This window comes from Mesitornis unicolor, unplaced genomic scaffold (genome assembly GCF_000695765.1).
Source record: "Mesitornis unicolor isolate BGI_N332 unplaced genomic scaffold, ASM69576v1 scaffold12100, whole genome shotgun sequence".
NCBI classification, from domain to species: Eukaryota; Metazoa; Chordata; class Aves; order Mesitornithiformes; family Mesitornithidae; genus Mesitornis; species Mesitornis unicolor.
In genome coordinates this window covers 253-27,986 of record NW_010159007.1, presented here as the reverse complement: position 1 = coordinate 27,986, position 27,734 = coordinate 253, and the positions used below count along the sequence as shown (strand labels likewise).

General features: G+C 42.1%; 1 protein-coding gene across 1 annotated transcript; it reads right to left on the bottom strand.

Annotated features, from left to right (window-relative positions):
- Positions 1 to 266: 266 nt before the first annotated feature.
- On the bottom strand, positions 267 to 26,732 carry NUP188 (nucleoporin 188kDa; the record flags this gene model as incomplete). The annotated part of the gene is made up of 43 exons (XM_010185362.1): positions 267 to 1,119; positions 1,345 to 1,474; positions 1,897 to 1,967; positions 2,099 to 2,230; positions 2,825 to 3,034; positions 3,744 to 3,818; positions 4,230 to 4,367; positions 5,151 to 5,309; positions 5,524 to 5,616; positions 6,292 to 6,492; positions 6,883 to 7,064; positions 8,203 to 8,348; positions 8,774 to 8,859; positions 9,247 to 9,324; positions 9,847 to 10,042; positions 10,671 to 10,738; positions 11,352 to 11,421; positions 11,737 to 11,906; positions 12,560 to 12,766; positions 13,537 to 13,643; positions 14,038 to 14,171; positions 15,353 to 15,481; positions 16,147 to 16,213; positions 16,449 to 16,569; positions 16,908 to 17,022; positions 17,188 to 17,264; positions 17,352 to 17,439; positions 18,022 to 18,148; positions 18,514 to 18,669; positions 18,790 to 18,916; positions 19,250 to 19,369; positions 19,902 to 19,967; positions 20,517 to 20,606; positions 21,320 to 21,520; positions 22,028 to 22,142; positions 22,505 to 22,716; positions 23,116 to 23,235; positions 23,371 to 23,463; positions 24,068 to 24,112; positions 24,563 to 24,643; positions 25,327 to 25,411; positions 26,000 to 26,073; positions 26,678 to 26,732. Coding segments are annotated over 43 exons (5,188 nt in total), but the record flags the coding sequence as incomplete, so codon positions are not given.
- Between the last annotated feature and the right edge of the window lie 1,002 nt (positions 26,733 to 27,734).

Here is a 27,734-nt window from a genome sequence, read left to right as displayed (position 1 = left end):
ACTCATTCCTGAGGAGTATTTGATAGTGAGGCTCGTTTAAAGCCTCCTACGAGTTCCCCAACATGACAGTAAGAGAAAGGGAGTGGGTGTGGGAAAGCCGAGGGAATCAACCTTTGATTATAATCGCTTCAAACAGTATCTGGGTTGTCACTCACGAGCCACAACTCACATCCCTGTTAGCTGGGACTTCAGCCCAGTTGGCGCAGCAGAAGATGCAGAAGTGGTGCTGCGGGCTGCCATGTCCAGTACAAAACCAGGAACCCAGCTGCTGTCTATAAAGGTTTTAATATCAGTATAAATAGGGCACAGTTACAAAAAACTGCAAGACTGGAGCGATGGAATTTTGACTTAAAAACCTTGAAACGAGGCCTTGCTCTTCAGAAACACACACAACACACAGACTGCAGGGTGAAGGGAAGGCGTGAGCACACATACACCATCTTGCCTTGAACCATTCAGTACAAAAATAGCAGTAGAAAGATGGTCTCTGAATTGCTGGCTGATCCCTTGGTTGTGCCTTAACTGGACTCTGACTGCGAGGGAGAGGCAGATTGCACCTTGTGTTAAGAGCAGAGTTAACGCCCAGTGGAAAGTTTGCCTCCTCTCTCCATGCAGCCACAGCTTCCCCAGCTGAGGTACAAGCTATAAAAATAAAGGTTTTGACTGTTCAGCACTCGTACCCAGCCAGGGTGCTCTAGCAGATGGAGTGGGCTGGCTGTGCACGTGGGCAGATCGCTGAAGAGCCGCTCTCAGCTCTCCTTACATTCATTCTGCTACTGGGTTGCAAGAGTTCAACAGAATCTCGCTGGTGGCGTTACAGCTCGGTTTACTCTGCCCACACCAGGCCTCCCTCCCTTTCCCACTCCTCGTTATGAGCTCTGCCAAAAGTGGTGGACTTGAATCGTTCTGGTGCACGTCCTGGAAAGGAAGGCAGGGACAGGACAGGATCTATCTCTGTACGTGCCGGACAAAGGCCTGCACCAGCTGAAACAAAGGCTCCTGCCCCTCGGGACCCAGCTTGGAGGCAGACTTTCCTTGGGGAGAGGGAAGAACCCCGCTGGCCGGTGAAGAGGGACCACCACGGCGGAAGTAACGGGACAGGCTGGAGAGCAGCGTGCTCTGAAATGAGAAGCACGTTACAAGTTAGCTTCTTTGAAACGCACACCCCTCTCCCTCCCCAAACAAGGTGCCAGAGGCAGAGGAACAGGCACCAGTGTGTGTGGCCCACAAAGCCTAAAGCTGTTGGATCATGCTGGGCTCCACTGGGCAGCCAAAGACAAACGACCTTCTCCCACAAGACACATGTACACTGAACAGCGAGAATGGATGGTACAAGCTGCTCACCAGCTCAGAGCTGAGCTCCTGTTTCATCCGCTGCTTATCACGGGGATGCACAGCCGGGTCTCTCAAGTACCGAACAGCCTGGGAGATGAGCAGGTAGAAACAGTTTTCCATTGTAAACATGAGCAGAGACCTGTGCAGAGAAATGCAGATCAGCAGGAGCCAAAACGGGCAGCACACTCTAGTTACAAGGCCAAATACTCTTAGAAAGACTTCACACACAGGGTACATATGAGGGAAGTTACTGTTCACTTCTGCTCGAGCCTATGGTCTGCAGAGTAGAAACCCCTGCAGCCATCAGGGCAGTCCAATTTAAACGTACTGGTAAATAAGCATCAAACAATACTCTGCACTGCATCTTAGAATGGAACGGCTTCACACGTTCCCCAAAAATCCCTGCTTGCTTTGGAGAGCTTCTGATGGGCCATCTGGACTACTTGGATTCAGGGCGAGCAGCTCTGAAGCTACACAAATGCCTGTAAATCTCAGTTCTAATCTGAGGAGCAATAGGTTCTGCTCCTTGGCCATGACTAAATCAAACAGCGAGAAACTTACTTGAGGGTTTTGGTTCCCTCTTGCATATTCAGCCCTGCAGCCTGAGGAAAAGGTTCCTTCTTCTTATCCAGCTAGGAGGGGAAAAAAAAGAGACATTAGAGATAGGAGGGGAAATACTCCTACTCTTCAAAGTATCAGCTGAATGAGTCCTCTGAGATCACTGCAAGTGCTGTGCTCTCCCTAACAGAGAAAGGGCTACTACCTCTCCCAGCATGTTAAGGGCCACATTAACTGTGGCAAGGAGTGTCCCAAAGGAAGGCGCCACGTCTGAATCAAAGGCTGGTGTGGTGAAACTCAAAACGAAGAGCACGTTGTACTCAGCAAGATCCAGTGACTGTGGAGAAACAGAAAGAAGAGTGAGTGGTCCCTGCGGCCATGAGTAAGCTAATGTCATAGTAACGGGAACACCTAGTCCATGCATCATGCTTTTTGTACAGACAACCAGAAGTATTAAGGTAACTGCCCAAGTCTCGAGCACACAGATGGAGCAGTAGAGAACATTCCATTCTGTACTGCACTGCACAATTGGACTACATGGCTCTCCTCACATGAATGAGCCTCCCAAGCTGTACAGCTTGCCACCAAGTGGCAAGCTAAAGTAATGACTGTTCTCAGATCCTTCTCAAAAGCCCCAGCATATGTACCTAGAGGCACAGGAAAAGGAAGTTAACTATCCAAAAATTAGCAGAATTAAAATTAGTCAGAATCAAGGATTAAACTTAGAGACCAGGCACCAGGTCACAGCGACACAGCAGGGCAACTGGAGGACGTCTTTTCTGAGGAACATACTAAGGATACAAAACTCGCTGGGTTATTGGGCCATTGTCTCAAGCAAGACAGACCATGCCCCACTGCACAGACCCACATCATCTCTCGGGATCCTGGAAACTACCCCTTTCAGGGAGCAGCATCGCTCCTCTTTCTCTACCTGATCAAGGAGGATTTGGCAGACATCAGGGGTGAAATGGCGCAGGGCAGCAAGAGATTTGCTGAGGATTTTCAAGAGGCTGTACTGCACTGTAAGCAGTGCTTTCTGCTCTGCTGCCTCTGACTCAGGGCTGGGATGTTTGGAGGAGGCTTGGGGGTTACGCTGCACTCGTGGAGTCACACTTGATGGAAGGGAATCGCCATTTTTTGTCTGTGAAAAAAAAAAAAGAGATAAAGTCTTGAATACAGATACGATTATTTTGCACTGAGACAAATACTTTGAGGGAAAAGAAATGCTATGAACAAAAGTAGTGAGGAAATAAGGCACCCAAAGTCTGTCACCTGCTAAAAGGATAAGAATCTACACTTAATGTGCATTGGGGAGGCACTGCATTGCAGGGAGCCAGTGGCAGAGGCAGTTTGATTCCAGTCTGGATAAAGAATCTCATCAACACACCAAGCCTGAGCCATGCCAAAACAACACATCAGTAGCAATGCATCATCTCCACCTCATGGATCTAAGGATTCCTCAAGAACAAGCGCAATCTCTCTTAAACAAATTAAATCAGATGAAGGACACCAGGTCAACAGTGGCTTAATAGCACTACAGAGCACTACAGCACTGCAGCCTTCCTGCTGCAGCACAGGCAGCTATGAAGTGATAACAGCACCATTTAAACACAGGCTGCTGTTTCTCTAGGGCTGGCTTTGCACAGTCCAGAGTTTTTAGAGCCCAGACTGCTCTTTGCACTTTTTTGCTGTGGAGAAATGTTGATGACTGTCAATAATCACCACTGGGATTACCGACAATCAATTCAACATCCGAGAGCCTGGACATTGAATAATATTTGCATTTTAACAAGGAGCATGGGCATGCAACATTCCTAACTTACAGTTTGGTTTAGGGTCCCCATCCTCACCTGCAGGTAGTGCTGGAGCATTTTGCGGCTGTGCAGGAGGGATGTACAGGCCTGACACAGGTAACACAGATTCACCTGAAATAAATAAGATGAGGAAGAAATCTCTTAAAGGCTCAAAACCCATCTGTTCACTACCATTGGTGGAAGGTAGAAAACTCAGTTAAACAGAACACTGTGATCATAAAGGATCAATGCAGTCTCTCGATTTCCCAGTATTTTCCCTGAGTCACCTGGCAGTGAGAATTGCAAGTAAATCAAGGAAATCTCCAAGTTATTTTTCCAAGCCACTATCTGTCTGTCTCCAACAGTTATTTTTCCTCACTCAACTCAAAGTACCGACAGAACAGACATTTAAATGACCATCAGCAGTAGTTCCTATTAAAACAGCAGTAATAAAAAGGTGACACAGTGCCATTTTCCCTTAACACACCCAAATCCCAGTGCTCCAAGGCAATGTGTCATCCACAGCAGTATCCTAATTCCTACCTGCATGTCCCTCATAAGCTGTGGCAGGTGGAAATGCCACTCTTTTGTGAAATTGGAGAGCTGAAGAATGAAGCCAACAGTGTGATCGGCCTCTTCCAGACAGGCCAAGCTCTGTACTGTCCGTACTGCATTCAGGCACTGGAAAGGTGAGAGAAGTAAATCAGGGCAATGACAGTTAAATCACAAAAAGTCCATTCCCTTTTCTAGAAGAAAAAGCTGAAGATGCAGCGGATCTGCCCCTTAGGGACAGAAAATTTAATCATGAACCCACACAGCACATGGGTCAGACTCAGAGCACTTCATATTCTTAGAGATCAATGCATTTCATGAACTGTGCTGCCATGCAAGAAGACAGCTGTTTGTCCAGGGAGCAAGCTTAGAAACAGGTAATTCAGCACCTACATACAAACAGGACTCTTCAACACATCCGCACTGGCACAATGCAGCCAGTACAGGCATTTCAGTGTTGCAGGACATGAGAGCTTGTCAACTTGAACGGTGTCTGAACCCTGACCACAGCATTTTCATTACTTGAGCAAAGCTGAGCTGAAGACATCTCCAAGATCAGCTCTCATACTTTCCTTTCCAGAGCAGACAGCTACAAAGTTCCCACCAAACTCTCAATTCTGCTACTGTGTTGTGTAGGCATAGTAAATATCTGCAGCAAAGCTGTAACCCCAAGAGTGAACAGGTTATACCAATGGTGACTGCCTGGCTCTAACAAGTATTGTAACAATCATCCCTGCCTGACTGCACGGCTTGGATATTCTATCCTCCTTTTCCCACTACTGAATTATTTGTACTGTAAGTCTTTCTGAGGCAGGAGCCTTTTTTCGATGCTTCTGCACTTTCAGACATGTTTCCACTGCTACTGCAACACAGAAACCAAGCGAACCATTGCAGAGGAAGTGTGGGACATACCTGAAGAATCCTCTCTTGATGGACACCCACAAAGTCCAGTGCTTCTGTCAGGAAGTTGTATCTGAGTGTTTTAAGAAGGCGCTCCATCAGCGACATGGAGAGACGATAGACCCCAGGCCAAGAGGGGGCATCCAATGACTTTCGAGATGAAGCAGATGTCTGAACAATCAAATAGAAAAATAAACTACTTATTTATACTGCTGCCCAGTGTGGCACACATCACAGATCCTCCACACCACTTCGGAAGTCTCCAGTCTCTAGGAGTGGCTGCTGTCCTCCCACACTGGGAGGGCTCTGCTCCAACCACAGCCTCCAAGACAGGGCAGGACGAGCTCTCCTGGCACATTCCCACCCAAAAGGAAGTAGCACCCACCTGAATGGCCCCATTACTGCTGAGCTGGTACACGCTCAGGAGGGGCAGGCAGACACTCTGTGTGACACCAGCTCCAGCCACTGCTGTTGCTCCCTAAAAGACACAGCACAAACTACTGTTAAAATCTGCACGTCTCTCCTTTGAGACAGAGACTTATTTTGGACTACATATTTCCGTCCTTTGCACTGTTACCACCCGTTTAGAGAGTTTCCATCTACACACATTTCTTCGATGTTGTTAAAAATTCAGTATCAAGAAAAGCAACACTGTTCTTCCAGTAAAATCCAACCTGCATAACTGTACATAGGATTCCATTTCAGTATCACCTGGTTTCGGTACATATACAATCTTTGAAAAGGGTTCACATAGGAATGACCTTGCTTTCACCCAAAGCCCCACACAAAGTTGAATTTGCATAAGATAAATAACGCCTTTTTGCAATTAATGAGAAGGCAGGTTCCAACACTTTATGCTGCTTTAACTAGGGCAGGTAATTTGCATTGCAGAAGAATACATTCAGTGAGAGTGCCTGCTCTAAATTCCAGGTCTGCTCTGGCTGGCTCAGCTCTTCCATCCGAGACATCCCATTAGCAAGAAGAACAAGGCAAAGCAAGCAGCCAAACATACAGGACCTGCTGCTTGCCTGCCTCTAGAATAAACCCTTTATCTACAGATCATTGTGCAGCTGCATCGCAGACAGAATAATAAGATATACTTTTCCTATTAAAAATGTATAGCTGTACGCCCTCGTTTCTCTGCATCTCTCACCTGTTGAGTCCTTGCTAAGGTCAGCAGTAAATGTAACGAGGCCTCTGTGAAGTGAAGATTTTGTTTAACTCTCAGGCTGATTTCCAGTGCCGTAAAGATGGTAGGAAGCACAGGGACTTTCCTAGTAATCTGGAGCCAGTAATCTCCATCTTCATCAACTTCACAGAGCTCTTTAGCCAGATGCAGGCCCAGAACACACACCTGCAGTGACAAGGACAGGAGAACAAAGTACAGGCTTGACATGGTACCGAGAAAATCTTGAAGGCATTTACTAACTAACACAACCTAAAGTTCAGCCATTCTCAGAATCATAAATTAAGGCAGCTGGTACCCCTCACACTACACTCTGCACACTTCCTGGCTCTATTAGCAACTATGACAACGTTTCTTAGGACAGAACTGAAAGAAGAAGCAACAGCCAATTTCCCAGGCTGATGTGTGCCAAAAAGACACAAAATAATTCTGAAATACAAACTGCCAAAACTTCCTTTGAAGATAGCAGGCTGCAAGGGAAAGTTGTTCCAAACATACAGGGAACTTGTATCTAGAAAAAAGAAACGAAACTGCAAAGCAGATGAACAGGTCCTTTACCCCATCTCGCTGGTCCTTGTGCTTAACGCGGGAGGCATCATCTGTTTCCATGCTGTCCTTGTCATCTGCAGCATCTCCCAAGGTCAGGCTGTGTCGAGTCTGATCAAAGAGTGCAATGACCTCATCCTGGAGTGTTTCACACACACTCAGCACCAGCTGGGAGTACTGTGGGATCTCATTCACTGTGACACACACAGAGCACACAACAGTTAACACACAATCTTCGTATTTGGGTTTCCAGTTTAACTGAAAACATCACTGAGCCACATTATTTATTCTGTTTTCATTTCAAAACCTACAAAACAGAACATGAGGAACTGTGACTGAGTCAGGCGATTAAGCCTAGGAGGATATAGTAAGGGATTAGACAGTCATCTGTGTAATAAAAACATCCCAGTCATATAAACTCATGGTATTTCAAGGCACAAATCAAGCATTACTATGGACACATTATTCCATAACTGCTCACTACAGCATTTCCTACCCATTTCTCCAGATTGCTGGTACTGGCCAGTGGGTGCAGCCTATGTTCTGTGAGTCTGTATAAATAGTACATTACCATCCAAACCATTATAATTAATAGCACCACCTTTTACCAGCATGACTGGCAGCCCAAATTCAACAGCAAAGAAAAAACATCCTTAAAAACTCCAACCTTTCACTTTCTATTTATTTTCCAAAATATATGGGCTCACAGAGCCCAAGCATTGGGACAAGGACTACACAGGAAAATAAGCTGATACACTTCTCAATACCACAGTTGCCCTTGTGTGTGTTGCACAGAGAAATACTGCACAGATTCCACTGAGAGTCTTCAAGTGCTGCTGCAGTGTCAGATGCCCCACAAGTGACAGGAGTGACCAGTTCCTCTGGTTTGTAACAAGATGTAACCTCAGCAGACTTTCTTGTATTTGCGTCTTTTGTTATCTCTAACTAGAAATTCATGTCAGAATCTGAGCTCTGCAGTCACTCCGTGAGATGGCATTACTAGGGTGCCCCTCCTATACCAGCTGAGCTATTTTCAAAACCACATGGGAACCCTATCTTATCTCTCTCAAACTGATCAGACACAGAGGTTATTCCTGGGGAACGATAAGAGGAGGGAAGATATATACACACTGCGAATGACGAGCTTCATCTATTTCTAAAACTAGGTAAAACAAGTAAGAAAAAGTAGAGAAGTCTCACAAGTTGGTGACAATATTCAGTATCCTGTACTATTACCACCACATGCAACATTTTTCTCTTGGAAATGCTAGTGTTAGGGTGCATTCAGCCACAGCAGCCCTGCTCTTGACACTTGTACATATGCCACCTCACCTTTCATCTCCTTCATTTGCAGCACAGTGATAAGAGCTGAGAACACTTTGGCTTTGGTTTTCTCCATCATCTGCTGATCTGCCTGTAGTACTCCCTCCAGAATCTGCGTCAACGAGTTTATGATTTTATCCACAGAACTCAACTCGCTGACAACAAAAAGGGAGAGCTCTTCAGATTAGACAAGGTCCTTCAATAAATATATTGACTTGACTGAGCTGCATATATAATAAGTTACACGATGCACACAAATAAAAGCAGTTTTTCCAAGTAAAGTTTAAGTTACCCCTGGATCTCACTAAAGACATTCCACAGTACAGTGGGATGCAGAATGATCACAGAAGCTTTTTGAATACACTTTTCACCAGCAAGCAAAAAGCCAAACCATAAATGTAATTGCTACAAGACATTTTAGCAACAACCTACAGACATTTGCCATGCCAAAAGAGAATTCTATGATAAGGCTTCAGCTTCCTCCCCAGATCATTAAGGGAATCTCACTAGAGCAAAGCAAACAATCTCCCAAGTTTTCATATTTAGCAGTGACTAATAATTATCCAAATGAAACACCTACCTTTTCCACTGTTTGAGTAGGATCAGAAGAAGGGTACATAGCATAGATCCCAGCTGCACACAGGATACTGACATGGGAACTAGGAGCTAAGAAGAAATACTGCAAAGGTTAGAGCTGCAATAGCCACATGTAAGAACACATAAAAAATCCTCAGCCCAAGCACCGTCACCAAATGACCAGGTTTGCTCTTCAGCAGCTAGCAGCACCAAGGGAACCGAAGTCAGGATCCTGTGCAGCATCACCCAGTGATGACAAGAATAACACACACACAATAAAGATTTATAAGCAAAATATAATAATTTTTTATAATAAAGACTGAGGTCATCAATTAAGGGAAAAAGACTTTGTTTCAGCTCAATTTCACAGAGTCTAAAAAACCTATGACAGCAAGCAACTGCAGAAACAGAACTCTTGATAGTACAAAGGAGATAAGCAATTGGGAAATTAAAGAACTGACAGGAAGCAGCACCTACCAAAACCTTGGTCCCATTTAGCACATCCAGGAACAATTGCTGATGAACTGCAGAATCAGTCAGATGCATGATATCCGCCTAAGATCCACAAAGACAGAGATCAATCAAGCACAACAAAAGATGCACCTTCTCAGCAGGCTAGCATCAGTCTACAGTTTTAATTTGTTACTTTAAGAATTCCCCAAATTCTACAGCTGCTGACTGACGCAGTTCTACAGAAATCACTGAAGTATTTATATTAACAGTTGACAAGAAGTCAGCAATGACTGATTTCCCTAATGGTGCATCCCTTCCTCCCTTGACTCAGCAAAGTCTCTTCAGGATTACAGAACTACTTAGAACTGCTATAAAAATCATTTACTACCTTCCTTCTCTGCTCAGACAGACAATATGCTCATTTTGATCAAACAGCAAAACACCACCTACTCTAACCACCTATACCGTGCTCATGCCAACTTGTGCTGTAAGCATATATAGCAGAAAACTGAAAGAAAACCCAGAGAATTCTTCATTATGGCTTAGCTGACCCTGAAAAGTTGACATTGTATTACTGAAAATGTTAATTTCAGATAATCACAGAAGATAAAAGGTAGCTCTTACATGGCTAGTAGAGATTATCAGCAGCATCCTCCAGGCTGAGATCAGCATCTGATATTCTGTCATGGAGGTGCAGCTGCTACCCTCTGTCTCTGCCACATGTTGTGCCAGTAACTTCACATATTCTGACCAATAGGCAAAGCGCTTTTTGGTGGAGAAATTCTTCAGCGTGTCTTTCAGGGACTGATCCAGAGAGCCCCTGACCAAATCAAGAGGAGAAGTTATCTTCATTTATTTTTTGGTCAGAAAATACACTTCTTCTGAGAATCAGGTAGGAAAGCCAAGGACACAGCTTGCAAGTGAAGGTTATTCCACATATTAGACCTGTGCAGGGAATCCCACTTTTTGCATCAAATGTGAAGGAAAAACATGATCCCTGACGAAAATCTATGACTTTTTTTTTAAGCAGAGATTTTAGTTAATCCTGACTTTTCAACAAATTAAAGGGCAGTTATGTCCAGAAAAACAAAATGAGTGGGAGAAAACTACTAAAATAGTATTCTGCAATCACTGTAGTAGGTACACTTAGCTCCATTTACATTTAGTTTTAATAAATACTATGTATCCTCATTCCAGGATACAAGGGAAATACTAATACTAACATTCTCACCTACAGGCTGCAGAAACACCGTAACATCTTTTTCTGCAACTGGTGATTGCAAGAATCTCAAACGTTTGTGATTTGTTTATAAATCACTGTTCCTCCCACATTTTCACAGGATTACACATACTTTGTACCTTAGAGCCTGCATGGTCTATCAAGATTTAACACACAGTTTAGATAATTAGAAAGTACAGGGAGGAAGGAGAGAATACCAAAGACTCACTTGACAACATAGTAGATCTCCAAACAGATGATTTTCATTATTAAGGCACAGGTATCCAAGACACTGAGCTAGAAAGAAAAAAAAAATAAAAGAAAAAATCTGAGCACTTAGCTCTGCAGCATCAGTGGAATTCTGATTTATCCATAACCATCCACTTGTGGTGACTGACACTCCAGTTCTGCAGGAGATTTGTTTCTTCCACAACAGCAATAGCTACACCATGTAACCATGAACCAGTGACAAAAAGAATGCTGTGTTCAAAGCAGCACTCTGAGCGAGAGCACAGGAGTTTCATAACGAAGCTGAAAGCTCCCACAGAAATGAAGAACAACAAGAACTTAATCAATTCCTCTGTGATACCAGTCAGCCTGCGCTATGTCTTAAAGTTTATTTTGCCAAACAGCACACGACGTATAGTATGGACGCACTACAGACAGCGTACCTTCCAAAGAGTTGTGTTACCAGAGATGCTAGGTAACATCTATTCTTGTTTAATATGTGAATAAAGAGCCAAGAATTTATTAAGACAGTTCATGGCTGTGCGGTCTCTGCAAAGCCAGAAAGCATTCACTTGATCATACTTCCTTTCAAAAAACTGCAGAGGGAAGAGTCACATGCATCATTTAGAAACCTTTTCTGAGAAGTATGTAACTACCTTCATTTCGTTTGGATGTCACTCACCTCTGACGATTCTGAAGGCGGAGGAAGGGTCCCAAAGAGGGGATTGGTTAAATTTTCCCAAAACTTTGGCCTGAAAGAGATACAGATATAGATCAGTTAGCTCCCCCACACCTGTCTGACTGTTCCAAACTTCATAGTATGCTTTGGTAAATACAAGCTTATATAGCTTTGTATAAAAGAAGCAGAACAAAATAATAGATTTGCTTCTGAACAGGCACATACAGACTTCTCATCTTCTTTCCTGAGAGTTCAAAGCCCACACACTGCAGACCCTTATCAGGGCACACAAAGTCTAAGATGCAAATGTCCCTGGAAACTCTGATGAATCAAAGAAAACGTGTTTTGGAAAAAAGGAAGGAAAACGCATTGCAGAAAAACAACTCACTTTGTCCTCAGAACTAGCATGGCGCTATCTCGACGGTCCTGCCACAGAGCATGCAGGAAGGCAATGGCAGCACGATGCAAGAGGGGAGGGCACCAGTACCTCTCCTGTTGTTTGGAGTCTATCAGCTCTAAGACTACTTGGAGGCAACTCCACTCCCCTAAGCTGAATTCCTAAAGCAAAAAGGAAAGAAGAGAGGTTAAATCACCACAGAACCACTATGTAGGCACCTACTAAAGCTGAATGTGCTTGTTTCCACTTGAAAAATACATAGAGAAATAAATTTTGAGTACATGATGCTGTCATATATTTTGTATATGACTGCAAGGAACATACTCATAACACAAGTGAGAAAAATATATTTTTAGGGGAATAGAAAATGAGCTAAGCTAAGGCTTACTAAGACCAAGTGCCTTCAAAAGGTCTCAACCCAAGATGACCTTGAATTGCAAAGCACCAGACTTGGCATTCTGGAAAACTAATATTGACCATTGTATGTCAATCTTCAGCTTTCTCACTGACTGGCCATGGTCAGAGTCAAGAGAATGGACCATAGAGATCTTTGGTCTGACCCAGCAGATGCTCTTATTATAACTCTGGATCCACCTTGAAACACTGGGGAAAGTTCTTTCTTGGTTATAGGGAAAAGTGAAACTGGGATAGCAAGACATCCATTAACTGCAAGCACAAGCTGCATTGACCTTTACATTAATAACATGAGGCCACATGTAAGAACTATCAGATTTTAGAGCCCAGTGAAATAAGACTGCTATGTATGCAACGATAAGAGACCAGTGAGCCCTTGGGCAAACATCTGCCATTCTACCTTTGACCCGTCACTGCCATCCTTCACTTCCAAGTTCAGGAACAGCTCAATGAGCCCAGGTTGTGTCTCCACAGCAACTGTGAGGAATTCCAGTATCATGACCTTAATACGCATGTCCTCAATTTTGCTCTGCAGGCGGGTGAGGAACGCATCACGGATGGCAGCAGCATCACTACCAAGACAGGCGTAAACAGACATGGGAGCAACCTGCAAAAGGAAAGAATCATCAGAAGCAAGAATAACCAAACCCTACAGAATGCTGCTTCTCTATATAAAAGGTGATCTGCATTTCAAATTGAAACTCAAACATATGTGAGTGAACTCAAAAGTAAGTTGTTGCCATTAAGCAGGAAGAAACTTGCAAAGTGATCCAAATTTTCCTTTCTGGCAATCCTCCTCTATCCCTCACCTACTTCTCAAGTTTTATGACAAAACTAGGAAAGACAAAGAGAGAAAAACAGTTTGGGAATAATGTAAATCCAGAGCTGGATTTAAATGCTTTAATAAAACTGCAAATGCATTCTCAGAAGTTTAGTAGCCAAAAAAAGTCTAATAGGCAAAGGTGAAAGTTCCCAATAAAAACTTTAAAAGGATCCTCTTCTCAGTTAGATGTTCAAGCTCCAGTTAAGAAGGAGTAGGAATTGTATCGAAGAGTGTGACTTGAGAAAGTTGCTCAAAAAAAGTGAAAAGAGATAAACTGAAGTAGCAAATAATTTGCAGAAAATATCCCACTCCTGTGAAGAATCTCAGTGACTGAGCAACTTCTGAAACAGCAGAGGGTTGCATTAAAAATCTAAAGGGCCCTTTATGTAATTTTTCATGTGCTCTACCTTACAGCTTTCAGTCCACACTGCCTTCAAACTGACTTGCATTAAGCTCCCTAATAAAGCCTGAAGAAGTTATCTTGAAAGGATTCCAGTGGTGGAATCAGTCACAAGGGGAGAAGCAAAGGAGCACCTGTGTGAGTCTCATCTTACCGTAGCCAGTCGTTTGAGCAACTGGATGGCCAGGCGTGGGAGTGCAGGGTCATGCTTGTGGTAGATGTATTTGGCCAAGACCGCAATAAGATTGTTTCCATGAGCACCTGGAGAGAACACAATTAAAATCAAAGAGAAGAAACTGCAACAAGATGCAGCTATTTACCAAATTATGATTTCCAGAGCAGAAGGTGAGAAGTTGGTCAGTCTTCCAAAAGAACAAGGCTCAGCCAGAGGTATGAATAGCAGCTGATTCATTATATTCTGTAATTATACCCATCCCAGCACAAAGTGGTGAACAACATTTGCCTAATACTTTAGAAGCTGTCCCAGAGGAGAAGAACACCTTAGAGAAGACAGAATAGGCTTTGTGCCATCACTAGAAACCACTTTTTGGAACCTTGAAATCTGAAGTACTGTTTGTAAGGAGACACACACCAACTATTTGAAAATAACAAAAAAGCACAACTGTCCAGGCTGGCCCCATGGAGAAATACATACCATGCTGAGTAAGCGCCTGTTCCAACGGAGATACCACGCTAGAGGGGGGTTTCAACCGGATGACGTTATTGGTGACCGAGAATGCCAGCTTAACTGTTTGGATCAGCAGTTGACCTTGGCCTTGCGACTCATCACTGTGATTCCAAAAAAGAAACCAAAGTAAGTAACTGTGTGAACAACTGACATTTATTCTTTGCACAACATTCAAAGAGGAAACTCTATACTCTGTCAATCAGGGGTTCCAAGACATTTTTACTCAGACTGTCATGTCGCCATGTAACAGCTGCTGAAACATAAACCTCCACAAAAAATAGGCTACCCAGCCCTGAGTTTTCAGCATCTAACAAAAAAGAAAAGTAGCCTGAGAGCCTATTGTCACTTTTTCTCCACTTCTTTGGTGTAGAGAGATTTAAAATGTGTAAAGATAGAGGAAGAAACATTTACAGAACCAATCTCACAGAAAATACAGTGCACCAAAACTGGATGAAGAGATAAAACTGGCTCTAAGATTTTCCTTATCAGATATACATTCTGAAGAGATATTAAAGCTAAAAAGGTTTCTCAGATAGGTTTCACTTTCTCCTTAACAAGTCTGGAGTCCCTTCCAGAGTTGTTCTGAAAGAAAAAAATGGCAGACTTCATCAGAAACAATCTGCTAGCAAGTTTGGCTGGCTATGTGTCAAGGAAGGTTGGCCAGGAAATGAGAACAAGGGAGAGAGATTCAAGCCTCAGTGAGAGCCACATAAGGAGGTTAAAGCACTCAATTCTGGAGACATCTTCAATACTTCCAGAGTACTTGAAGTTGCCTTCAGAACCACCGTAAAAAGACTGATCATCCCTAGCACTTCCAAAATTACAGTTCAAGCTTTATTAAAATTTATTCATGAGGAGAGCTTCACTTGAACTCTGGTGTTACTTGAAGACACAAAACTTCTAACATTGGCTCTAATCTTCTCACTTCCAATTCATTCACACAATTTTATAAATTGCATTCAATTTCTTTCTTTATTTTAAAAATGTAATTGCCAGCAAACATTAACCATTTGAGCACATTTACACCCACCAGCATGCTCTGAACATCATTGAGAAATAGAAAACTAGAACAACTGCATGAAATGGATAGTGTGCAGAAAAGACTACACACAGATCCAGAACAAACACTGCTTGTTCCTCCAAATCAGCTGTCATGACAGAGCAGGCTCTTATGGCTACCCACTATGCTGATTCCCCATTAAGTGCCATCAATTAAAGCTACATTTCAAATAGTGTAGTTTGCTTCTTTCCTCACGCTACTCGAACAAAACACATCACTCACCTACTAGACTGGGAGGCCATGACCATATCAATGGTGTCCACACCAATTCCCATGATGTTAATGACAGCTTGCCCTGCTTCCGTGTTGGCCAGGCTGAAGATGCACAAGGACTGAAGGCTGGGGGCATTGCTGTAACACATGAACAGCACAGGACATCATCACTAGGAGCACTTGCAGTATTTTCCCACCCAGCACTCAGAAAACTACCACAAAGTATCCTCTTAATTTCTACATCCCCACTGATCCCTGCTTTATTCTCTCTTTTACTTTCTTCAGAGTGGATTCACCAAATAGGAAACTGGATGGCAGCCTGTCCCAGGAAATCTAGTTACTGTTTTCTCTTTCTTCACATGGTATTCTAAAAAACAATGTCCTCAATCTTTTTCTACCTTTCCTGTATTCAGTAACACTGAAAAGAGCTAAAACCAGCACTACACAACCATGCCAGTTCATTCCTGGTCATTTACATTCAAAAACTGAGACAAAAAGATGGTAACAAGAGCCCTCCTGTACTGCAAGGCAGGCTACTGCAGATCTGAAATCCAGTCTGTCCCAGGAAATCTAGTTACTGTTTTCTCTTTCTTCACATGGTATTCTAAAAAACAATGTCCTCAATCTTTTTCTACCTTTCCTGTATTCAGTAACACTGAAAAGAGCTAAAACCAGCACTACACAACCATGCCAGTTCATTCCTGGTCATTTACATTCAAAAACTGAAACAAAAAGATGGTAACAGAGCCCTCCTGTACTGCAAGCCAGGCTAGTGCAGACCTGAAATCCATCACCTGTCTTACCTGCTGCGAGGATCCATTTCAGGACATAAATTCAGTATAGCATGGATCAACTGCAGAATAAGACATCCTAAAACAGAGATGAAATGGACTAATCAGTTTTCGGGAAGATCTGTTGCCTCATTCCTAATATTTTCAAACAAATCACAGCATCTACTAATCCTGGCAGGCGTACAAATCAAATCCCAAATGACTGCTGGAAAAAGCATGATAAAAAGGAGTAAAAATTCACACATCCTCTCTGAGAAGACACGTGATCCTTTTTACCCCCTTGTCCTCCTCCCCCTCCACCTCAACATCCTTACCAATTTTCTCTCTCACTCCATGAGAGTTGTAACGCCATTTGTGGTAATTTGGTAACATCTCCTTCAGGACAAATACAATGCAGGGCACAAGTCCTTGGCTTTGGGTGCTACCAAGTTGTCCCTAGGACAAACAGAAATGTTATTGTCCCCATTCTGGTTAAAAGGACAAGAAGCCTTTTGCAGGATAATATGGCATATGTCTTTAAAGTGGGAGAAAACGATGAAGTATGGGGACATAGATTTACAAGCAACTTCTTTCATCGATCAGATGAATTAAAACAGTTTTTTGAAACAATCAGTCTACAGAGAAAGCACAAACAGCGTGAAAGAAAGAGTCAACCAATGGTTCCCCACAGAGACCCTGCTGCACAGAGTGGTCTCAGACACAGCTGTATTTCACTTTCCTATCATAACAGCCTGCAGCTGACTTCACAGGCAGATCATTCCAGAAGCACTCACCCGAACAAGGGTTGTCATCAGGTTCAGGAAGGAGATGGTAACACTGTACTCGCCTTGAGGCTGTTCTATGCTCATCAATAGGTTTCCATAGCCCCCAGCGTTCATTCCCTCTGCACTGTGAAATGAGCAAGAGGGTTTATTGCATGAATAGGAGGGTTCTGACATGAGTGAGAGATGTCAGATGCATCCATTTCACACTGTCAGAAAGTTCTTATGACAGGTTATGAAAAGGTTAGGGAAAAAAGAAAAAGAAAGGGGGGGGCTGAGGGATCATGAATACCTAATCATGTGATTCATACTGGACACTGGATTGGCAACAAATGGCAAGAACCCTGTATGATGAAGGTCAGTCCAAACCTGCAAGAGAAAAAGTACAGATATTCCCTCTCATCCACATATACATGTCTACTCAAACCCAGCCAACCCAGAAGGCCACTTCCTCACCTTGGCTGGCATCCGAGCAGCCAGTACTGTCAAACAATTGACACAAGAAGCAATAACATCCACAGGGGGAGAGATTACAGTTGTTAGCCTAGGAAAAAGAAATACTATGCATAAAAAGAACTGCAATCTGTGGTCTAGCCTATAACCTGCTTTTTAAAATCAAAAAACCTTCTCTCTCACTGAATTACACAATTATAAAATCTAAGGAGGTAAATACAGACTCCAGAGTATGCACTTTCCGTCTAGACTTGCCACCTCCCACTCACACCTGAGTCAGATCCATTTACTGCAAGAGGCAAGGCTGGCAAGACAGCAGACTGTCACAGTGAACAATAATTATACAGTAGAACAATTCCCAGGCAGTTAACACTGAGTTAATGAGTACAACTGTTTTAACACCTAGAAGTTACTGCTCTAATGATATGTTTTATTACCCTTTCATGAAAATATAGCTACCAAGAAAAAATGCCTTTACATAGATAAAATAGCACAACATTCAAGAAAGAAGTGGACAGTCTTAAAAACTGAACACCGGCCTTAGGGAGTTTAAGCACTGAGACACACTTCTTGAAAAGCTCTTGGCAAAATTAGTAATTAGCCTTTCTTCCAGCTCATTATATCTTCTCAGGTACCTCTGCTGTTACCGACTTCATTCCAGTCATTGCCTTACCTCTGCAGGAGCATGTAGATTCGTGACGTGATTGGCAGAAGGCAATCTGCTATTGATACATCAGTGCTGATTACTTTATGAACCAGATCAATTATTGGCTTGACCCTCTGGCAATGCTGAATCACATCTGAATAAAGAAAACTAACACTAGAATGCAAAATCATACTTCAGCAGTAATCAAATGCGGAACAATGCACATAAATCTGGAACAATGCACATTAATCTTACCATAAATCCCCATGAGCAGTCCCTATACCAAGAAACATTTATTTTATCTACCTCATTTTTTCCCTCATCTAAAATTTATCTCATCTCACTACACGCTTTTACAGTGAATTTCACGGTGTTATAATAATAATTAAAAATCCAGTTTCTGGGAAAGTATTCCATGCTCTTTCAAAAGTATTCAGAGCTGTTCGATCCTACTGCTAACCTCAAACTGATACTGATTAACAATTATTTATTTTCCTTTATACTCCCAGCCTATCTCACCTGCTGTTGATACAACATGGAGCAGCATCTCAATCTCGCATGTAAACAGTGTCCAGCTGCTGTAGGAATACTCCCATCGTACCAAATAAGCCCGATCATCCAGCATCACCTGGCCCACTGTTCCCTGAGGTATCCGCAGATTTGTTTGACCTAGTCCTAAAGATCAAAGAAGCAGGTGAAATAAAGTCAAACATTTACCCATGAGTTAGAAGCCAGATAAAGAACTAAATTTCCCAAAGGATTTCAATAAGAGAAGTTTAAATGCAGTTTCCTTACCAAGTGGATAGAGGAGCTTTGGCGACTGCCTTCGCCAAAGTGTGCCATCTTCATGAGAGATCACATCAGGAGGTTTATGCTTGTACAGTTCAATATAGAAGGACATTTTATCCAGGAAACTGTATACCTGCATACAGAGAGAGCTTAAACAACAAAGCCAAAGAGCCAGACCTTCTTAAAAATTAATCAACCAGGTCATTTGCAGGAATAGGCACGTTTTCTTGATGTGAACAATATCCTTCTACCATACCAACCCTACTGAGACTAATATTATTAGATAAACCACATGTCCAGACAAGTCTGGAATCAGGAACTTATGAGTAAGTGCAACCTGAAAAATTAGATGGTATCTTAATCTTCAGTCAGTAGACTGGAAGAGCTTTCTAAAAGCACTATCCCTCTGCACGTTATCCATGTGCTAAAATAAATAATATCCTAAATTCCAGGAGAGATCCTGTACCTTTTTTGCCGTAGATTTATCTGACACAAGGGCTTGGAGCAGCTGAAGAAGGGGAGTAAGAAGATGGGGGAACATTCCACACACACTGTCCAGAATAATACCCAGACCTGCAGTAGGTTCCTGGTGGTGGAAACAGAAAACAAATGTCTTGTGACTAAAAAAAAAAATAAATGCTAAAATGGTCTCAGTATAGCACAAGGATACAGTTCCTTTTAAAGTTGAACATTTAACATTAATCATGCACAAAAGTATCACTCCAGTCCTTGCACAGACTAAAGCATGAGGCAGTGTGCAAGTATAAGGCAGGAAGTAAGACTGTAACGCATTACATATCATCCTAATTCTGTGACAACAGAAAAATAAGCAAGATGCTTTTGCCAGCAGTTAGTTCAATCCTTGCAACCCCAGCCCTGGTTTAAACTATCACCTATATTAAAACTTGTTCCAGTATCCTTCAAGAGTAAAGCCAAGGCTGTACCTAAAAGGCAGGAAAGGGCAAAAGTGAATCCAAGACAGATACAAATGAACACTAGCTCCTCAGGCCCTCCTAGAAACTAACCAAATACAATCAGTCTGCGCCTTTCCTAAAAGGGTTTTTTATCAGCTTTTACTTTTAAGCAAGGTAGGTCAAAGAAGTTGCCAACACACTCACCGTCTTCCAGAAGAGCTGAGGAATGCTGGATGCTGCCAGAACTTCACATGCAGCATCAATTATATCCTTCAAAGGAGACGGAGAAAACAGAAGTTATTTTACACAGGGGGATTTCATCCCATGTACGTTCTACCACATCGTTGGAATTTAAGTTTCCATATTTACTAGCCAAGATGGAACTACTTCCTCTAGTCAAAACAGAGGGAAACACTCAAACCCAGAACAAACAGCCAGCCTAGAGCCATGCTCCTCGTCATGAATGAAGTAGACAGGACAAATATGTCCACTCTATCTACACGTCTTCTCAAACTTGGAAATTGAGTATGTATTATATGTATTGCTTTGGAAATAACACAACAATTAGTTTCAAATCCACAGGACTTCAAGTGCAAGATATGCTATCTTTCATTATTAATCAGCCAGTCTGCAGAGGTGTTTAGTCAGTTTGCATTGTGTAAATGCAGGGCGAAAAACTACAAATCACTCTTTTAGATCTAAGTCACATAAAGTTTGCAGTCTCAAACTTAGGATTACAATTTAACAAAAACAATTAGCATCAGGTATGAGAAGTTATTTTAAATTAGGTAACAGACACAATGAGCCTTGGATGCTTACCTGCTGATTGCCCAATGTATGTAACTCCAGTGATGTCAGGACAAAGGAAAGAAGCCCATAAATACACATACAAGCTGTGCTGGCAGTACACTAGGAAAAAAGAATACACAAAGCCATCAGAGGAAAGATTATGAATTACAGAATACTCAGTCTCCTTCACAAACTGTGGGCACATCTGAGTAACTGCCTCTTTCACACATCCTTGCTGTAGTCAGCAGAGGAGCAGCAAAATAGGAAGCAGTCATTAGTGAAGCTCCACATTAACATAAAATATTTCACTGAAATGTGAAATTTTGTCACTACCAATATCATTATAAATGCCTTCAAAACAACAAAAAAAGCAGTCGCTGTGTATTAAAAATCAAAAGAATTTACTTTCACTGGTTTCTGCCTACGAAGTAGCTTGCTCTCATAAACAGTATTGTCTAATGACACTGTATACAGAGAAGAGTGCAGAGTTAAATCAGCTAATACTCGAGATCTACAGCAACAAGTACACCTGTGGAGGCAAATCAACAAATATGACTAAATTCAGCCTAATCTGCTCAAAAGAGATGTAGTTCCTCAAGTTACAAAAGTTTTTTTTAATTATTCTTTGGGCACAAAAATCTGTTTCAACTTAATTTCTGATCTTCACTGAAAAAAGGTAAGATGATAAAACATGCTTTACTGCATACTCTGTTTAAAGCCAGGTTTAGTTTGAAAGAACACTCGTTCAAAATCATCCACTTCCCACCATTCCTTTACATCAGCAGTAGTCAAAAACCTGCAAGAGCTTTCACATATGATTATAAGAAACTCACATTCTTCCCCCCACTGCTCAGCGATCGCAGAAGCTTTGTCAGATACTGGAAAACATTCAGCTGGATAGCAGTGCTGCCCAGTCTCCTGATGATGTTTATTGACTCCTCTGGGTTCACAGTGTGACGAAGCAGAGCCCAGGCCAGCAGCACTGCAGCATGATGTGGAACATCCCCTAACTGCAGCAGCTGATTGTCCATCTCCTGCACAGACACAAGGCAAAAGCAAAATTACTGAGATCTTTTGAAAGAAGGTCATACTCAGCAAGCATATAACTGATTGCATCTTCTTGCTAACAATCACCTTTCCCTGGCAGATAATTATTTCAAACATGCAACTGACCAAATTATACACTTGCAGCTTGGTCTGGTTTTCTGTATTGTTTACTGGCTTATAGTTGCTCTGTCCTGCAAGCACTGACAACACAAATCTTCTGTTTCATTCCCTTCTGGCAACTTCACAATGCCTATTTCTCTGCACACGTTTATTTAGAGAACGGCCCAGGATAATCAAGGAAATACAAGGCGGAGAGGAATTAATTTTGTTCTTATTTGCCCCAGAATGTTATGTGGATGCTAGTTTTCACACTTGGTCAACAAACCCAAAGATCAGAAACTTACAGACATAATCTTCAAACAGCACTGCTTACGCAATCACAGTAAGTTCTGCATTGTTAGGCCTCACAAGCGACAACTCTGCCAGTGCTTTACCTGGTGGATGTGGTTGTTACTGGCCAACTTGTGCTCCTCTGCCCTGTCATCCAAAACACGCTCATGGAGGGAGTCAATTTCCATGCCTTCCACCAGAATAAGAGCACTAAAGTAGCTGCAAGCAGGAAAGGGATAAAAACAAGTAGGTCAGAAAACTTATGTAAGTTCAGTTTAAAAAAAACCCAACAAACAACTAACTGATAAATGGTCAAAGAACAACTTTTGCATTTGTTCAGCTGTTCTTTGAAGCATTAAGAAATGGCATTAAATTAATAGCAGGTAATCCAAATTTTGTCTTGAAATGCTAGTGAATGACAGATCACGGTCTCCACAGCTACCATTCCTGGCTGAACAGGCAAAAAAAGGTCATGTAATCTGAAGATTTAAGAGACAGCAGCAAGAATTATAAGCACTTTTTTACCGAGGAAAATAATTTTGTTGTCCTGCAGTTACTTCACAAATACATATGATACCTACCCAATACGATCTACCAGGTGATCCATGCTCTCATCGACCAAATGTCTGTTGGTTTGTCTAGTGCCAAATCCCTGCTCTTTGAACATCTTTGCAAACGCCAGAAGCTCCTCAGGTGCCATTTCAAAGTATGCATAGTAGAGGAAGATGACTTCCAGGAGCATGGACTGTTCACGGAGGCATTGCACAAACCAACGGGAAACCTGACGTTCTGTCTGCACAGGGAAAAGTTGTACCATCATATGTTGAAGCTCACAGGTCAGTCAAAGCAGTCAGAAATTAGGAAGTATCGAAGCGTTTCACCAACTTGTGCAGCCAGTGGTTTGTATCAATGGCAAGGGAAGCCACTGTAAATATAAAGTGTGCTGATGCTGAGAGGTTATGAACAACTACACACAAACAGAGCTGTCAGACTAGGACTATCAATGGATTTATTATGAGGAACATTACATTCCATACAATTTTGTTTCTGACCAAAAGGGTTAGAGGAAAAACAGTTTTTAGGTTTCTTGGACCAGAACAAACATCCCCAACTGCACATACGCATTTTCCAACACGCTACATATCAGGAAAGACTTCATAAGTTTGATAAATAATAGCAATAAACAAAATACCATGAGATTTCCATGCGTTTCCCATGTGGGAGCTTCTGCTTTGTACAGCTCTTCAAACTGTTTCCGGTAATTAGGCACTAGCTCCTTCTCCAACTTTTCAACACACTGGAAGTATTGTGCCTTAAACAAACAAAAAATAAATAAACTTCTCACATGCACACTCATGCTTTTTACTATCACAGGTGGACAAATTACAAATTACACTTTTAGCCTATTTCAATGACATCACAGCCAGGAAAAGGTTCCTGTACTCACTGTATAAGGGTGTCTCTCATCCTGAAAATAAGTGAGTAGATGGAGGACGCAGCGCAGAATACAGATCCTCTCCTCGTAGTAATAGTCAGCAAGCTGTGAATACATAGGGTCATTGATATCAATTTGCTATCGTGTCCAACTCCCATACACTGCCAAGGCCTTCATCACAACAATCTATAGGGCTTAAGCGTTACTACGGATGGAGTTTCAACTAAGCAGTTTTAAGCTATCTGAAAAAAAATTTTAATTAACTTCACAGAACTCAATTAAAAAAAATCACCCATAGGGACATGCCTATAATTAAACTGCTAAGTAAGAAAACTTGGAAAAGAAAGGTAAAAAGAGAGAGATCTCTCATTCCTCATGCCTATTATCCTTGGTCAGGTATGATCCTCAGCCTCCATTTCAGAGCTGTCACTTTAGACAATAACTTATAAACCTACAAGCCTTGGAAAACATGGGAGTGTACATCTGCCCAGCTAAATTCCCTGACAGTAAGCCTAACATTTCCTTTCTGTAGCAACTATTAACACTCTTCACATCTATATCTACGTCCCTATTCCAGAAGCATCTCCTAAAAAACTGTTCTATATGAAAATTACTTTAATTACTCCAAGATTTTCTGGATCCATAGAAATAAAGTTGGACCTTAGTCAACAGATCTTTTCAACAGAAAATACAAATTGACATGACTAACCTTCAGCATCAGAGCCTGACTTTGCCTTTCATCCTGAAGAACTGTCTGTAAGCAAACACAGGAAAATAAAGAATTGCAGAAACTGCAGAAACACCTACACACAAAAACCAACTGCAATAAACAAAAAACATTTTTTCTTTCAATTTCTTCTGGAAAGACAGGTTCCAAAAGTACAAAGCCAAACCATTAATTTGTAACTACATATTTGTGCTTCATCTCCACGCACTCTCATTCACAAATCTAGCTTTCCTGTATTCCTGCAACAGAGAGAGGAGCTGAGAAATTAAAGCAGGAAGAGAACCTAGAAAGTCAGGCCTGGATATCTGCTATCACATTTCCTTAAAGCAGCACTTGACCATTTTAAGTTCAGAGAAGAAAAGCTACAAAGCCTTTTCCAAATCAGAACCCAGACTCACATGTGACCTTATGCATCAATAAACAACTGGAATTAAGGAAAGACGGGGAGTAAACAGAACACAAATGGGAGCTATGGACCTTCAGGGAGTCCCTTGTTCCTCTGTAATCCTCTTGAAGATAACACTGTAACAACTGCACACTCTGCTCTTCATCCAGACCCTGAAAAAAAAGAAAGATAATCTGAAATGAATGAAAGGCAATTTATTAAAGGTGAAAATCCTCTCCAAACACTTAGGCAGCTCTTCTCTTCAAAACAATTAATTTCCAAAATATGCCAAAAGAAAGTTCTTGCATCAGGCAGCTGCTTGCTTTGGTCAGCACTTCTGTTTAAAACAAAACATGGAAGCTTTGATGTCACTTAGACGTAGCCAGTTTAACTTCAGCAAAAGGAGCATAATAGTCATTTAAATAAAGGTACTGCCACCAGTGACCAAATTCCAACTGGCTTGAAGGAACATAACCTTGCAGGTGAACTGACAGTGTTTTCAAACACAGCAACTGATTTAAGGGGCACCAGTTCTCAGCTGAGCAGTTTCACATGTCCTGAAAGAACCCAAGAAAGACCAAAAGCCCGTGACTGCTTCTGAAAAGCAGGGCCCTTTGCAGCAGGAAGGGATGTCAACCAGGAAAACCAAAGCACTTTGAGGACACAAATCACTTTTGCAAATTTTGACCTATAGCCTCAACATGTACTTCTAACAGCTTTTAGATTATTTTGAACTGAAAGGAACTTAAGTTTGCCTCTCTTCAACCTCAAGATGTTTACTTAAATAACAGAATCTCAGTAACAATGCATTCCAATTACAGGAATAAAAAATAATCAGAATAGCACCTTCACTCACCAAAAACTTGCTGACCCTCAGACCCAACTCTTTTAGCGGAGCAGCTACATCTTTATCAGCTTTTATTTTTTCTGCTGAAGTTGCACTAAAGAAAAAAGAAATCTTGATCATTAAAAATGCAGCAACCCCAAGGAATGAACTAGAGAGGCTTAATTTGAGAGTTCTCAGTTTTATCAGTTTAAACTGAACATTTGTTTTTTCCTCCATGGCCTCTCAACATTTCGTACAACAAAACTCTGTAACCTTCCCACAGGAAAAAACCCAAAACTGTTCACAATCTTATTACTATAATAAATGCAGGCCATATCAATTCCATATTTCCCAGTAAGAGTCTCTTCATGTCTTTCTGGGATGCCTGCGTGTCAAGAGGAGTCATTTCCCCACAGGCTGCACATTTGCACATGATCGCTGCAGCTCAGCAGAGGGAAGGGTTAAGAGCCACCTAACACCAGTAATGACAGCAGAAACTGCTGTTACTTCTGGCTGGTCTGTATTTCATGCTCAGAAATGTTACGTGGATTAAGTACTTTCTCTTGCTACTCCTCTCCTCAAGTCATGCAGGAGAGTAAAAATCTATTTTTATGTAATTGGAGAGAAATATTCAACATGCTCCTCTGCTTATTAGGAGATCCCATTTCAGAGGTTAATTTCTAAAACTAAGCAATTACTCTACCTTGGCGGTTTATAGTATGCAAGTCCCTCTAACAGTCTCTGCCAGTGCTTGGTCAATTCTGCTGCAATCTGTGCCTAAAAGAAGAACCAAATACTACTGAGCAGACTCCTCAGCGTACACTGCTGAATAGCAGATTTGTCAAATTTAAGTGAAGCAAAGAAATTCCACCACCACAAAGAAACAGGAACAACACAAGACAAGCATGTATGATTCAGACTGATTCAAGGTGCATACTGGATGAGAAAGCTTGCTGCCTTGCCTAATCATGGGGAGGAAGGGGAAATAGAGGAGGCAATGGACTGGATTCAGAAACATTTGGATTTCCAACCTCTGGGCAAATTCTTGAAAGCACGGGCTCCATCCCAGAAAATAAGGAAGCAGGCTGTACCACTCATGAATACCCCAGGCCAGCCAGTCTAGAAAGTAGCACTTGTGTCCACTCCAGAAAGGGAACCACTTTTTCACATACACCCTTCCAGGCAGTTCATGAAGCAGCTACAAACAAGGAGTGGAAGAATGAACAAGTAGCGGAGATAGAGGAACAAAAATCGCACTGAGGAAGAGGGAAAAGCAGCAAAACATATTTTCACTAATATCCAATCAGGTGCACAAATGGTGTATTTGGCCACAGAGTCCATTCAGTGACAGGCAAACCTGCTTAGGAAGGCACAGACTTACTGGTTCTCTTAAAGCTGATCTGCCCAGAAGAATCGTCCACAATTCTCTGCTGCTCCTGTATAAAAAGGGAAAAGGTGGAGAGTATTTTAACGATGAACCCTATTTCAGGATTCCATTTAGCTTGTTTCTTCCTGAGGACTCCAGAAAAGCCAATCTGCACTATAAGATACTACAGATCAAATCCTGACCCTGGCATATGCATCTGGAAAAATGAGTGTCCCTACAGTAGCTCCAAAAAACGATGCTTGTCAAAAAGAGTATTTCAGGAACCTGGACAAATGACGATTTGTTAGCAACACAACATGAATCAGGAGTTAAACACCGCAGCTTCCCTCACAAAGACTGTCTACAAAGGCAAGAACACTCACTAGTTTATTTTTTTAGAACAGCATCATCCAAATAACTCACTACAGCAGTGAAAGTCATCTGCAACTTCTGACACATGGTACCACTTAACTGATAAGCCCAGTACACCGACCAACAGAATTTCCACCTGCTAATTCCTCAATACTCAGGTGCACCTCCCTGCACGCTGGTTAAGGAACCTCTCTTGATTCGGTCAGCAACCAGCAGTGGATACAACCTCTCCAGCCAACACAGAGCACCAAAAGGCCACATAATTTTACCAAGAAAAGAATTGCTTTGCAGAACCAAGCACCAGTCCCACAGCTTTGCACTCCCTGCCAACCTCTTCTGTGAATTAAACAGAACACCGCCTGTCACCAGCTCATTAACCGGACTCCACGACCGCTAAGGAAGAGAAACTCTCTTTATGTGACCACATGCAAGAGTGGTGTTCTAGTCCGCATTAAGGCTTACGGACATTAATTTAATTTAAAAAAACAGACATCTAGGAACACTCCAGAGTTTAAAAATGTTACAATAAATATCAAAAACGTTCTCAGGAGAGATGCAGGCACCAATCTAAAGTGATCACTGAACCCGAGATTCATTGCACACTTTCCTTTACACGCCTTCCACATCTCGATTTTGATTTTTATGTTGGCAAAGAGCTGTCCCCGTGGTGAAAATCGCGCCCTCAAGACTCCCCCCGAGA